Genomic DNA, 15139 nt, shown 5'->3' with positions numbered 1-15139 from the left:
TTAGTAATAGTGCCAAATCTAAATATTCATCTTGGTCAATATAAAGATACTAAAATAGGCAGCCTCATATATTATGAAATTATTATACAGCTTTTTCCTGTTTCAGTGTTATGGAATGCACCATTTTTTGGATCACAGGATTTCATATGTTTTTTAAGGTAAGGGGAGTGTTTTAGTAAAAAATAGGCTGGTGATGGTGATCAACAAGAAATTACTTTGGAGTGGGTAGTTTAAAATATAAAGAACCTTCTTTTTATGTTTGATTGTTCATGACTAAAAAGTTTATGAACAAATCCAATTTTGTACTGCATGATAGCATGATAGATAAAAGTGGCAAGAATAAAGTAAGAAATGAGAACATGGATGAGTTAGAAGAACCGGCTTAATCTCTATTATATCTGATATAAATCTTTTTTGAGTTTGCGTAGGAACACATTTCTAGGGCGGTAAGTTATAAAAAGAAACTGTCTATAAAACTACTGTAAGCTCATATGTAACAGTTTGTTATATAAAAGTGGGGAAATAAATTACAGACAAATTGCCAAGCAATAAATTTGATTGAATCACATTTGATTAAAAACATTCACAGTAAAAATGGCATCTGTATTTTACAGATGATAGAAGAACTAAAATTTTGGTGAAAAATCTGCAATAAAGTAATAAATATAAGTAAATGTACACCAGAAATGTTATATTACACTCTGAAAAATAATTTCTCTGTTTTCCTTTAGACTATGTAATCAAGTTTTTTGCAATGTGCTTGATTTTCATGGATGGAGAAGAATTTAAGTCAAAAACATTTGGGAAATAGCTTTCAGCCTGATGTGTTAAAGCAATCAGAGGTCAAACATAACCACAGACCAAAAGAAATCTTGAAGAGTCTTTAGTAACTAACAAACACAGGAGGTGGTTTACACCCATTTTTTTACTTTGAACAGACATTGATTAAAAGCAGTCAGACCACTCCCTTCATTCCAGCTGAGGGAATCATAGTGGACCCCATTAAAACCTTTGCAGGCGTCACAGAACATGAGCATGACTTTACAACAGAGCTTAAAAATTACATTTACTAACAAACTCATAAAAGACAGGAAGTGTTAAGGGGCAGGGTATTAGACCTGGGCAGGAACTGCATGTATAGGAAGAGTAACCAGGTATGCAGGGAGAAGTAAGAATGGGTCTTTACTTTTATGCAGGGTTTAGTGAGTGGAATTCATTTCCTTATCCTCCATTTATAATAAGGGCTATAGGTTTAGAGTTTACAGATTTCTGTGAAGAGAAATGCTCCACTGAAACTCTCTGTGGCTTTAAAACTGATCTTCATTAAATAGGTCCAAAGCCTTAATTTTATACATTGAGAAGCAAAAGTTACAGAACTCTCTTCAAATTCTGAACTCCGGATGCCAGACACAGAATATGAATTCATGAGCATTCTAGAAGAATTCTTTAAATTCTAGGCAATAATTTATGGATTGATTTAATAAAAATAGTTACTTTCAGCTCTTAACTCCTACTGATGCTGCCTCTGTGCACAAAACTCTTTTCTTATTCTTCCCCACTGTCCTGTCCTTTAGCTGGTCTGGAGACTGTTACTGTCACCTCCTTCCAGTCCCTCCTCAAGAATTCTTTCTTCCATGATGTCTGTGTGACACTAAACAACTGGTAAAAATAGACTCAGGCTACTCAGCACTGATGTATATTCATTTGAAAAAAAACACACAAAAATAAGATTCACGTCTAACATATATACATGCAAATTTGGAAATGCATCGCATTCCTTCCATGTACTGAAATTCTTTAGAAAAATATAGAGTTAGAGCTGCCAAGACTTACATATCACTTAACTATTTTATCTTCCTCCCCTTTCCTTTTGTTCCACTGATTTTATTGTATTTTAGCTCATTTGAATAGAAATTTTACAGGTTGTTTCGTACCACACATACATAAGAAGACTCTGGAGCTCACTGGGACCTCTACCATTTCTCAGATTCAAAACCCTGAAACCAGATATAGAAATACAAACTCATTAGTATCCTAATGCAAACAATAATATTAAACTTTCTATTGGCAAAACTTTGCAACGACATTTCATCACAATAACCTTTGATATGTTCTCCAGCTGGAGTATATTTAAAGCTTCTTATTGACATAACTGTTAAAGTGCTTTTCAAAGTAGTGCTCAGCAGGCAGGTGGTATTGTGCAATATATGTAGTACAAGCTCACATTACAAATGATTTCTCACTCTTAAAACAGTAACTGAAGGAAAGTATCTTAGCAAGGCTAATAAAAACCTATTCAGTGAGTCTGTCTAAGAAATATGCGTTTTTGTTAGTACGTTGTCTGTACATAATCAGCAGCACTATACAAAACATGTTTCTATGACTAGCTGGATTGGGACTTGTCCTTTTTTGTGATAAGATGTTTATACTCCATAAATCAATTTATAGGCCATACTTAAATACTAGTGTTTGGACTATGCTCTTTATTTTCTTATGTCTATACATGGCTACCTACTCCATAGTTTTCATATACTACTCAGTGCTTTGAAATTCTGCCAAATATTCCTTAAAAATACTTTAAGAAAGGTGAAAAATAAATACTCTCTGGAGCAAAAGTAAAAACAAACAAAAAAACCCACAAAAAAACCCAAAACCAAACCAAAAACCCAACAGAAAAAGAACAAAATATTCAAGGTATTGAAGTGGAATCACTTCTTAGAGGACATAGCCATCATGAGTTGTAGAGAGCAACAGCATTTACTGAAGCTGGTAAATTAGCTAAAGCCAGGCAATATAGAGCAAGACAATATAACTTCTCTTCCCACTTACACATGATCTGATATGATTCAAACAACAAAGTCTTGCAATGTTATTTTTCACAGATACCCTGAAAATTCTCTTGTATCAAAAGCCACTGTTTGTGTACTCTTATATATCCATTTACTAATACAACAGATCTACTTACCTATTCTTCCTTTGTCTACAAAGTCATATAGTGATGTTTAGAAAAATGATGAGAATTTTATTTCTAGAAAAATAACCCTTTTTCTTGTGTTCCCCATAGTTCATGCTTTGAGCCAAAACCTACCCTTGAATAACCACAAGAGCCAGCAGCACTGGGAGGAATGGCCAGATATCTGACAGCAGAATTTCTTACTCTCAGGTTGTTGTAAAAAATGCTTATAAAGCATCAGGGAGAGGGGTGGGAGAGGGAGAGGAAGGACAGAGTATGTTTAAAGGAGTTAAACTGAATTACTTGGATGCTGAGATAGGAGATTGGAGAAAACATGCACCTGCCATATATCTTATCCATTTCACTAAAATGATATTCAAAATCAGGCAATGCTGATATTCCCAGAATTTAAATAATAAATAAAAAGAACTTCCAGCTATTTTAATTATTATCGCACTACAGTCTTTATATAACGTGCTATTTACAGGGAAATACAAAAAGTATTTCATTCATACAAGTACTACAAAGACTATATGTGATGCAGAACAGCTTTTACACTAGGCAAGGGTATGGAACCTGGAGTCAAAAATAATAGTGAATTTGCCCCCACTTACCAGTGCAACAGGTGTTCAATGCAAAACAAACTGTTCACTCCCTTTGATTTCAATGCATTTTCTCTAGAAAGCTCCTAACAAAGCATTTTGTCACAGTCGTTTTTCTATACTCTCACCAGCAGCACAACATCTTAGGTGAAGGAAAAGCAATGAGCTGGCTGCAGAGTGGGAATGCAGAGGAATTGGCAAGTGTAGAAAAAGTGGAGAAGCTACAAAAATTTATTTTCCAACAAAATATCTCTCCACAAGCTGTGTAAACTTTTCTTGCTAAAACAAATACTCTAGAACAAAGATTTTACATTTCCAGTGAAACTCACAGTAACATTTGCCTGTTTTTGCTCTCCCGAAGTCTCAACAAAGAGCCAGCAGATTTCTACTTTCCCAGTTACTTGGGTCAGTAAACTCCCTCATATTCCCTGACTGCAATTTGGATTTTTAAATTAACAGACAGAATGAAGAAGCAGACTTTTTGGGCTGTTGAGTAACCTTTGTTTTCTTCAGTAGATTCTCACACTTCGCTGCCTAATGTGCACACGCACACGTACGCCCATCCACCACCCACCACTCACATACACACCTCCAACATGTGTGCTCTAGTATACTGACAGTAGAACAAAAATTAAGCTGTGCCCATTGCAATCTTGTGACCTGAACAGAGAAGAATAATTTATAGTGGTAAGTCATTATCTTTACCATAACCTTGAAATGCAAAATTGGGTTTGCAAGGACAGCATAAGGTAAAAGAGTTACACCCTTTATCTCAAGCACTCATCCGTATTTACAATAAGTATAAGCTTTCTGCTACAGAAGAAGAAGTATTTAGATTGAACACTGTTACAGATTTCCTAAGTGAGGCTAGTTCCAGTTGCCAGTAATTCAAAAGCAAATCTGTTGACTTGGCATTAGGACTCTAAAACAGTGTGATCAAACTTATATAGTAAGAAGGTGTCTGCAGAAATAACATTTATAAACTGTATATACAGTACACAGTACCAGTACATAGAAAATAGATTTTGACTCCATGATCCCCTGTGTGTAAGGCAAGACAATTCTGTCTTCATATGGAGACCACCAGAGGTACAAGCGACAGAGTGGTGCTTAAATCAATATGCAAATCAAGTGCATACAAATTAAAAATCAGAGCAGACAAAAAGTTTTAGATTCTTTTATGTGCTGATCTTGGCTTGCTGAATACACGGGAAGTTATTAAACATCAAATGTACCTTTTTTTTAAAAAACACTAACAACACCTTGATGGCAACAGATATTGTTCAAGTGGCAGCTACCAAAAACAGCTTGAAAAATGTCATAGTACAACATCAGGAACTCTTCAGTTGTACCACACTAATTCATATAGCACTAACCAAAAAAATAAGTATATGAATATTCTATTTCATGCTATTGCTATGCAAGCAACAGCAATACAAATCAGCATACAGAAGGATACCATGTGTTCTGCAATGAAGAACCCAAAGATATTTTCAAGGGCCATTGTTACAAGACTTCAAAGAAACACAAGACTGCCAGAGGCAAAAGTTACTGACGGATGTAAACATCCCTGTTCCACTCTCCCGCATCATTACGTTTTTTCGATATCACTTCCCCATCCTTGTCACAATATTGGTCCCTTGATTTATGACGACTACGCTGTTTGTTGCATTCATTGTGGTCCTGCTCGCGGTCCCTCTCCTTTGAGCGATGCCTTGATTCTCTGTGTCTGTGATCACTGCTCCCATGGGACTCGTCTCTGTGATTATGATCCCTGTGAGAATCATAGTGGTCACCGTGGTCATGTGAGTAGTCCTCCTTTGGCTCTACATAAGCTGAATCTCTGCTGTCTTGTGTTTCTGAGTCAAAAGTTTCTTGCCTGTGAAGGCCTCTACCACCACTGCGATGGTTGTGGTGTTGGCTTGAGGAAGAGCGGTGCTGGGACTTCTTGATGGGTTCAACTCGTGCTTCCTCTTCAATTTGTGAACCACTGCGTTCAGGGACCGAATGGTCATTCCTCTGGTCTCCTTGAGATCCCTGCTATCAGAACCAGCAGTAAGTTCATGTACATGAGGTACACACTGAAAAACTTTCTCCAATATCAAATTCAACTAGAAAGTACCATGAAACCAATGAAATTCGAGTACACAACAATCCACTTTGAATCTAAACTAGAAAAAAAACCATTAGAATTCAACTTTTACTGAAAATTCAGTATTATAATACAAACAATTCCTTTAACTCTCATCAGAATGGAGGGTGGCACTTAGGTTATTCCATGACACTTTCATGTCTCTTGTGATGTTTCTGACTATTCCAGTTAGCAGTAAGTGCCACCACCCTCCAAACAAAAAGAGAGCATACGGAAACAAGATAAACCGCAGAAAAATTAGAGAGGACATATCATGCCAGGAAAGGGCAGGTATCAGTCGAGAGTTTACAGATGTCCGCTTGGAAACAGCCACTATGGGAAAGTGATTTTAGTGGGCTGAGGAGGTTGATTACACCGAAGAACCAAAGTACAAAACCTTGGCTCTTTTAGAAAAACTTATTTTTTTAGGAAAAAAAAAAAAGCAATTGAATCTGGTATGAATAAAGTTTGTATTATGATACTAATAGTATCACTGACCTTTTGTTTTCTCAGCAATCATTTCATTTCTTCATGGTAATGAAAAATTAAACTTTGACCTTATAATTTTTAGAGCTTGAGAATATAGACCATTGCCAAGAAAAGCAGGAGGAGAGTGATATTATCACATACAGAATTTCCTAACACACAACTGCTATTAAAAGACTTAAATAAAAATTACCAGGTAATAAACCTACTCTTCACCCGCATAATGCTTTGAAATCACTGCAAAACGAACAAGTGACATTATTTAACTCATCTGGGGGTTTCATTGCATTAACCAGCTTTTGTTGCCAAGCCACAGCCAAAGACTTTTCAAGCTTAATCGCAACAATTTTAAGAAATAGTTTATGTTGAAATTGAATTATCCTTCTCATAAGAGGTGAAGAATGTCAAGACAAAATCATCCCTGCTGGCACAAAATTAAAATAGGTTTTAACAGAGGCATTTGTTTGTGAGACTGCTCTGAATTTACCAAAGTTAGGCTTAAGTTTGCCCTTCTATGTTCAGAGTTGTCTAAAAATAAGGATTGCCTCCAGAAAAGTTCATGAACATATCTTCCTTCTGTCTTCTGGAAAAGAGCTAGAAAATTTTGTCCTTCAGCCACAGATCCTGGAAGGTGGGTTTTCTAGCAACTCAAAAAGTAAAATGACAGGAAATTGGACAGGAAAAAAATCTATATTTCATCAGAAACTTATAAAAAGCAACATATTTCAAATCAGCAATTTGATAAATTTGACAAATTTTAATTTTCCAAGAAAGCATTTTATTCTGTAAACTTTCCAGCAACTAGATGGATTATTCCATGTGTTCCTAATTTGAAAAAAATGGTATAGATGAGAGCAAGGTAACAGGAACAGCAGTCAAATTTCTTGTTTGTTCTTGTTCTTATGATTCTCAAGATGATCCTGATTTGCCAGAAAGGAATGTAGTAATTGTAAACAGGAATAGATGTGTTCAAGGTGAAATGAAATGACTCAACAGAGGTGAACTGTAAACAAAATCAAGTGAAAAGTGAAAGAGTCCAAAGCAGTGCCTGTTTCAATGTGTAAACACAATTTTTATCAGTTCATCACCATGACTGTTTTCAAGGCACATAAATTTGGTATACATATAAAACCCTTTCATTCTCATATGGTCAAATGACACATATGTATGTACCTGTATATGATCAGGACTACTAAAAGCCATCATTGCTGTGGTTTGAGAGCAAATGCAAAATGTGAACCTGCTTTGAACACAGTGCTACTTTTACAAGCTCAGATGCATCTTTTCTGCTATGACGAGTACATGTGAAGGAACATAAAGAATGAATTTAGACAGTACCTGCAATTTCAAAATAGTGTAGGGCCGCTGGATTTTATGGGCAAATTCACTTGCCCATAAATGTTACAGGGACACTTAACAGGTAATGTTTGAATCTGGATTAGAGTCTGGCTTTGTGGTTCATAACCACATTAGGGCTCTGGTTTGGATTAGATTCTGCTGTGCTGGAATTTTATGGCCCAGTCTCATAAGGCCTTTTGTCTAAAATGGAGAAAGTTTGAGATAAGCCCATTTCATTATTCAGGCTGTAATTTCAAAGAAGTAGAGGTTCTTAGAAAGAAGTTTAAGGAGTGTTGAAAGAGGAGAGAGAAGTCTGTGTCCACCAAGTGAATTTGCCTTGCTCCCTATTTCCATGCAGTGGTCCCTGATCGCCTGCACCATGTGTGTGTGAGGTTGCTCCAGTCTTTTTGGAATTAGTCAACAATTTCCACATGAGTTTGCTGCAAAGCTCTCCATCAGGTGGACAGGAGGTGTATGGTCTTTGCTGATTTAATTTCAAACAGTCCCAGGAGGCCTCACACCTTCAAGCACCTCGTGCCATGCAACACAGTCAGGATCATTCTATAAAAACACGACTCTGGCAGCTGGCAACACAAATCTTTCTTTACAATGTACACCCAGGACTGAAAAATCACGAAAAACAAGTATGTTTCATGGCAAAGGGGCACTGCATTGCACTTGGGGGAGGATGACTCCAATGCTTTGCAGTGCAGATGTGGCTCCTCCAGGCTAAACAGCTGGTGGTTTGGCCTTTCCCAGCAGAGCAGTCCACAAAAACAGCACAGGCAGAGACTTTAAATTCTCTAAATAGAGGATCTTAACACTGTTGAGAGAATGGGTTATGCCACCATGATAAGGAGATAAAACCATTCCGTGCCAAGACAGTGACTGGCTCAGGTTTTAGATGTCAGCTGAAAATGTATCATAGGAAAATGAAACCAAAACAATGTAAAAGTTCTGTGTTCCATAAGGCACCCCTGTTGATTCACACTTCTGTATTAGTAGACCTACAAACAAACTGTGACACTGCAAATACACTCTCATTTTTAGTCCTTAAAATAAAAATGTTAGTTTGTAAGGAGCACAACATTCAGAAAAGTGTTATTAAAACTCTTGTAATAGTTCCTCCAGAGAACGTGGTTAATAAAATGAGTAAGTGAACTATAAATCCACATCCAAAAGGCATAAAAAAACTTAAGCAAAATAATTAAAAAGTTTACAAAGCAAAAAAAAAAGTTTATCTAGCAAGTCTGCACACAATAAAACTGAATTTCATACTCAGAAATTCTTCCAGCTCACAATTTTTTTCAGGGCGTTTCAGCTCTGAGGACAGAAAAAAAGGCAGAAATGAACTATAGCTTACAGTCTCTTTTCCTGCAACTGCTTTTGAAAGCAAGAGAAGGAGATACCCTTCAAGGTGGCTAAATTTTTCTTGTTAAAGAACAAAACCGTAAAGTCTGTGGTTTTCTAATGGGAAATTCTTTGACACAAAAAATGATTTTGCAAGACCACAACAAAAAACCCCACCATTTTTTTTGTATTTTAATTGGGGTGCAGATACATTTTTTTCTTTGATTTTCTAAAAGGAGGCTTTTTTCTTAGCCAAAGTTATGAATTGCAACTTGCATATGTATGTAACTTATGGGCATATATGGAACTCAGGTAGAAATTTAGATGTATTTAGCCATTATTTTATCTGGGACAGATGTATTATAATCCCCACTGTGATCTTCTCAGCCTCAAGGCAACACTCACTATTTAAGTATCATCTTTAAAGACCTCATTTTATGCCATGCAACAAATATACAAATGAAAGCATCTCCTTATGCTGAGCACCTTAATATAATTATACAAACAAAAAGTTGAAGGAGAATAGAGGGGACATAATATGCCCATATCAGTGGGCACATCAGTGTAGAGGTGGGAATAATGCCTATTTTTCCCAGCTCACTAGACAGCGTTCTCCCTGTTCAGAACATATTGCCTCTCAAGGTCTTTCTGCACAACATGTGCAGCAGGACTCAAGTTTTATGTCAGAGTTTGGCTTGAAGGAAATATGTACTTTTCACAGCAGTGGCCAGTGAATAAAAGAATAAAGGAAACACTAGAAGGGCCACTTTGACCTTGAGACTTTACCAATAGAGTCAGTCATTCTCAGCCTCTACAGCTCTATAGCCTATGGGAAGATTGGAACAGATTTCCCTCCAAAATTTGTGGATCTGCTCTGTACATAACCCAATTTGTCATGTAGGGTCTCTGGGGCTGGGATTTGCCTGTTAGCAATAGTCTGCCCATCAGTCAGAGAGTTACCAGAGGCTGTAATGTGCATAGTATTAGCCCATTTTTATTTCTCTGACTGGATTACATATGACCAGCTACAAAAATGCTTGTGGCTGGTACACATATTACTGGCACAGTGGGGTCCTGGACACAATAAAACCTGAAGTATTCCACTTCACATCAACATATGTTTTCAGTCAGGCTGGCTAAGTCCTTGAAATCAAAACCAGCCCCCTGGTCAGTACACAAACACATGCTACTATGAATACAATAGTAATAACAATAGCATGCTTGTGTTTGCCTTTTATATTGAAAATGGTTGAATGTTCACTGAAAAAGCTCTTACTCTATCAACAACAGTGAAAAATATCCAGCATATTCTAGTATCACCCTACCACTGTGCTTTGGAAGAGGAAGAAGTTGACAGAAAAAAAAGAAGAGATAGTATAAAAACTGTACCTGTAAATTAATATTTGGACCTGGGCTAATAGGAAGAGTGGCTGTTGCAAGTGTGCGAGTGAGAAGCTGGTTAGGAGGATTGCTGCTAGGTGGATGTGTAGCCTTCCAGTAGGCTTCCAGATAGTCAGCAAGGTGTTCACAAGCATCTTCAAGCTGGTTCTCATCAAGAATTACATCGAACATTTCCTGATAAAGGAGAGGTTATAGTGAGAATAATCACCAGCTAAAGGGACATCAGCTAGAGACATTGACCACACTTTCCATTCATCAAAAATGAACCACATTTCTAGTACCTGTATTAAGATATTTTACCTTTTTTGTTTGGTTTTGTTGTTGTTGTTTGTTTTTTGTTTTTCTGAATGCAATTGATACAAAAGACAGCAATCATAACTACCAATAATGTTGCTAAAACAAGTCCTCATGACTTCCACTTAGTAATGCACAGTCAATGAAGACATGAAGAAGCAGCTTGAACAAATCTTAAAACTCAAATACACAGAAAGAAGTGTTAAATATTGAAGTATTTAGCTATAGGAAAAAAATGAAACGGCAAGAAAAGGGATCACTCCCTATATCTAGAATAACTAAGAGAACACTAAGACAAACTAAGACAAATAACTAACAACAGTAAGAAACACAAGTAATACAGATACTTCAGTTTCCAAGTGTCATACAAATACTAGGCAAGAGATTAGTCACATGGCCTAATTTTAGGCTTCTGAAGTTAGGAGGTGAGTTTCCTCCATTTCCTCCCTGTTCAGGGAGCCAGAAGGCATCTTTGAGGGCCTGTGCAGGTCTCTGTGAAGGTCACTGAACTGAACCTTCATTTTCTGGTCTCTTACCCATACCCTTGACAGCTGAGTATGCTGGTAGCAATGCATGTCATGTTTAAAAAACAGTTGGGGTCTCATCACCTCTGCTTTATGGTGGAAATTGAGAGAATTTACTTCAGTGCACATCACCAAAAGAACTGCAGAGCTCTCAGGTACCCCTCAGCTCTTTGCCAAAACTGTGACCAAGAACATCAACAGTAGTGGCCATGGTGATATATGCCCCAGGGATGCTACTGAAACCATTGGCCTTATCCTAAACTACCAGAGATAAAGTGTAGTCACTGAGAGGGTTCAATTTTAGGCCAAAAACACCCTAAAATTGTCAAGTAAAACAAACTATCAGTTTATTGAAGCACTGAATGTATCAGCACACATCCTAATAACTACTTGTGACTAGGACTTTTTTTCTCCCCTGCACCCTTGTGATGAGCCCGGAATCCTCAGGAGGTATTCTGCAAAAAAGCAATAGTGAAGAATGGCCAGAAGAGGGCAAACATTCCTGAAAATTATGTAATAAACCTTGTGCTTGAAAAGAAAGGTACCTTTCAAAGACAAGACATAAATTAACAGTAACTCACGGGAGGACACTGTGCCAGTTTATCAGCTGCCACCATCTGAACATTAAGGTGTTTGGCCTGAGATTTCCCTCGAGATTTTATCAACCTCTGTAAAACCTGTGAAAAGTAAGACATTAATGAAAGTGACCAAGTTCAGACTTCATGTATAACCACTTAAAATGTTTACATTTTAAACTGCTCATTTGAGCAGAGCAAAATCTTAATTTGCTGGCTTCAGGAACATTTCCCATGCTTTTTAATCCAGAATGAGCTAATTTTCATTAACTTCCAGACATCTTTTTGTTACATTCACTAAAAGGTCCCCCTCCTACTTTGCTCTGCTGCTTCTATTTTTTTTTTCTAAGTTGAATTTTTTTAATTGATCTCCTGAGTTCTCTTCCCACAAATTCATCCTTTTCTTTCAAATGCCTCTTCGCAAGGTCTGTGCATGGTTTTTTCAAGGAATAAAAGATGTTACAGTTTAGCAATCGTGTGAAAATGTTTCTTTCAATTCTGTATTATTTTGATTCAACAAACCATTAGCATTACTTAACGTGATTGATACTAAAAGTGCAATCCCAACTAAAAAGCCCATTGGAGCTACAGCATCTTTTCCAAAATGGATCTTGGTAACACTAGATCTGAGATACCTTTTTGATTAGTAATACTTCACCATCCAAAGAGAAGCAATAACAATATATAGCCTTTGAACTTGAGTGAAGACATGTGCTTATCTGAACTTAAGACCAAAAAATAAAATTAAAAAAAGACTGAAAGAGCATGAAAGTGACTACAATACTTACTTTAGGAGAAGAAATCTTTACGTATACTATAATGGGAGCCAGAGAGGTTTTGCTTAGTTGAGCTGGGTGGTTAATGGTATCAGCATCAAGCACTACTAACTGCAGTGTCCTTGCTAATTCAAAAATCCGTTCAATTTCACTTTGAACTTCAGCTGCAGAGAAACAGAAAATTAGGGTTACAAAAATACTAAGAGGTGATTAGTTGGAAGAAATGTAAAAACGTTGTAAACTGGTGTGTTGCTCCTCCTCTGCTTGCAGGAGTTGTTATCTGTGCATGTCCCTGGCCCGCTACAGTAATGAATGCAACATTAATGAGAGCATTTCATCCCTGGTTTGCTGCCTTGGCAGGCAGCACAGCCTGCCTCTTTCACCTCACTGCTTCCTGCCATTCCAGACTGGAGAGATACTGTTAGTGCCTTCTTACAAAACCTCGGATCATGTATGTAAGAAAAAAAGAGGTATGAATGCCTGCTGCATCAAACAGTAATCTTACTATGCCACAAATTTCCAACATGTAAATAATTTCAGTTCAGACTTTAATCTTATTCAGTAATGAGTTTGCTCAAACTGGAGTGCCTGAGATAGGCATTAGGAAGTACTGAAGTGCCTATATTAGCAGAAACTCATGTTTTTCCATTTACTTCAACTTATCAAAGCTCTGGAAAACAGTTTCCTTCATATAGTAGCCTCAGTAAAAATTTTGATTATTATGTGTAAAACACTTTTTCAGGAGAAATAACTCAATAATCCAAATAATGCTATGGTGTCTTCCTCACAACCCCAGAAGATCTGGAAAGGTGATTTTCCCAGAGAAAAATCTCTTCTTCTGGTAGTCATGCTCCCAGCTCCTCAGCACCCTCATTGGCAGTACTTTTCAGGACAAACCTCTCCAAGACAGATGGGCTGCATCCACTTTCACAAGTGGTGTAGAAACTGTCTTCATTCCCCAATGAAACAAAACTGAATCTTGTAATAGCAAAATCATCCTTGAAATGGAATCACATTTTCCTGCTCAAATTTTGCTATAGGCTGAGAAATTACAGAAGCTGGGTGATTTGTGCAAGTCTGCAAAGAAAGTCATCAGGTAGACAAGGCAGTAATTCATAAAGGTTTCCCTTTAAAGGTCGTGCACGCTCCACGAACCAAAATCAGATTAGATATCTTGCCCATTCAAGGTAAATATTAGAAGACAACCAACAGAAACTTAAAGGTCAATAAGAGATACCAAAAACTTAATAGAGAGTTTCTTGAAATTACACTATCAGCCTTTTATCCATTGTACTGGCAAAAGCTTTACTTTTGCTTGGAAACACAATCTATGTGATTAGAGAGGGTCTCTTTCAAGACATGTGAAGAGATCGATTTTTGATATCTTAGAATAGCAACTGAATAAATCAGGTACCATAATAAGGCTGCAAAATTTCCAAGAGAGAGCAGGGTATCCCAGCTAGTTTAGCTCAGTGTTTTGGTTCCAGATCAATAGGTGATTGCTATGGTCATTTTATAAATGAAGTAACCTGTAAATGGTCACCAGAAAAATCTATATATGATATCCTTTATTGGAGGAGGTTGACATTGTTTTGGATCTATTAGAGGTCACTTCCAAATGTTTGTAGTTATCTCCAGTTTTAGGTGAGTACATGCCAATCAGTCATTTACAACAGCAAACATTGTGAGGTGTGCATGGCATATGGAGAGCATTAGTGAATGCTTTTCTGCTGGTCAATGAAAACACTGTGGCCCAGCCGCTGTCTAAATTAGGACCACATTTTTTAAGGGAGAACTGATGGTTCTTGGCACATTCATGATTACATTTTCTGTAACTCTGCTGTGTAGAGATACTGCTGAAGTCACTGAACACTGTTGTCTCAGAGTTTTGGTAGAAGATAGTCAGTAATCTACGCCTAATTTAAGTCCAAATGACAACTAGAATAAACATATCAGAGATAACTTGTCATGCTGTTCTGATAACAAGTTTTGATTCCTTTCCTGCAATTTCAAACCAGGCTCAACACTTCAGTCAGTATAACAATATCAGTTAATGTATCATTTTAAGACCATTCCAGACTGCTAAAAAACCCTTGTTCAAGACAATTTATAACCAGCAAAATCTGCCTCTATGCCATTGTATCATAATTTTTTTCTGGGATAGCAGTATTTGCTACACTACTGGAAGCACTTTTCTGCCACTATAGAACACATCTCTGTGGACTAGATTTCCTGATATACTTTTTGAATCACCCTTTGCCAGAGCATGCCTCAGGATATGTTCTATTGTGAAATATACCCAGGGCAATAACTGCAGGTAACTATGGCTCTATGAACCAATAGTTTCCACTTGAATCTGAAGATGGAGAGATATCTTTTTCATTGACTAAAAAGTATTTCAGTACTTATTTTTCTAAACTTGAATGTAGGAGAGAAGGTCAAGGAACTACACTGCGTGATTGGTGAACTGATATATGTGCCTCTATTCTCCACTCAAGAATGGATGGGAAAAATGCCAGAGACTGATGAAGAGGTCCCTATCTCCTGTTCCTTAGAGCACTTCTTCAGCATCTGGAAAAGCTTTCATTTCACTTGAAATCTTCTTTGAATTCTAGCTTTACACATAAGATTGTGCCAATCGCTTTCATAATAGGAGCTTCTCTTTTTAGATGACAAAGACTTTATCTACTGCTATAGCTTTGGTTTTCA

General features: G+C 37.1%; 1 protein-coding gene across 9 annotated transcripts in view; it reads right to left on the bottom strand.

The window, feature by feature from the left end:
* Positions 1 to 2418: 2418 nt before the first annotated feature.
* Positions 2419 to 15139, bottom strand: part of CACNB2 (calcium voltage-gated channel auxiliary subunit beta 2) — a 243561-nt gene continuing 230840 nt past the window's right edge. For 5 of the 9 annotated variants that reach the window (XM_051802387.1, XM_051802385.1, XM_051802391.1 and 2 more), the window contains 4 exons: positions 12443 to 12594; positions 11661 to 11756; positions 10250 to 10435; positions 2419 to 5595 (listed from right to left, as the gene is read on the bottom strand). In XM_051802387.1, coding sequence (XP_051658347.1) covers positions 5104 to 5595; positions 10250 to 10435; positions 11661 to 11756; positions 12443 to 12594 — 926 coding nt within the window. In that variant the 3' untranslated portion in view covers positions 2419 to 5103. The remainder of the gene's footprint in view (positions 5596 to 10249; positions 10436 to 11660; positions 11757 to 12442; positions 12595 to 15139) is intronic. The other 4 variants (XM_051802386.1, XM_051802388.1, XM_051802390.1 and 1 more) reach the window with 1 other exon arrangement.

This window comes from Manacus candei, unplaced genomic scaffold (genome assembly GCF_025592945.1).
Source record: "Manacus candei isolate 608988 ecotype Guabito, Panama unplaced genomic scaffold, ASM2559294v1 h1tg000056l, whole genome shotgun sequence".
NCBI lineage: Eukaryota > Metazoa > Chordata > Aves > Passeriformes > Pipridae > Manacus > Manacus candei.
Note: the sequence above shows the minus strand (reverse complement) of the source record. Positions and strands in the feature narration are given on the sequence as shown.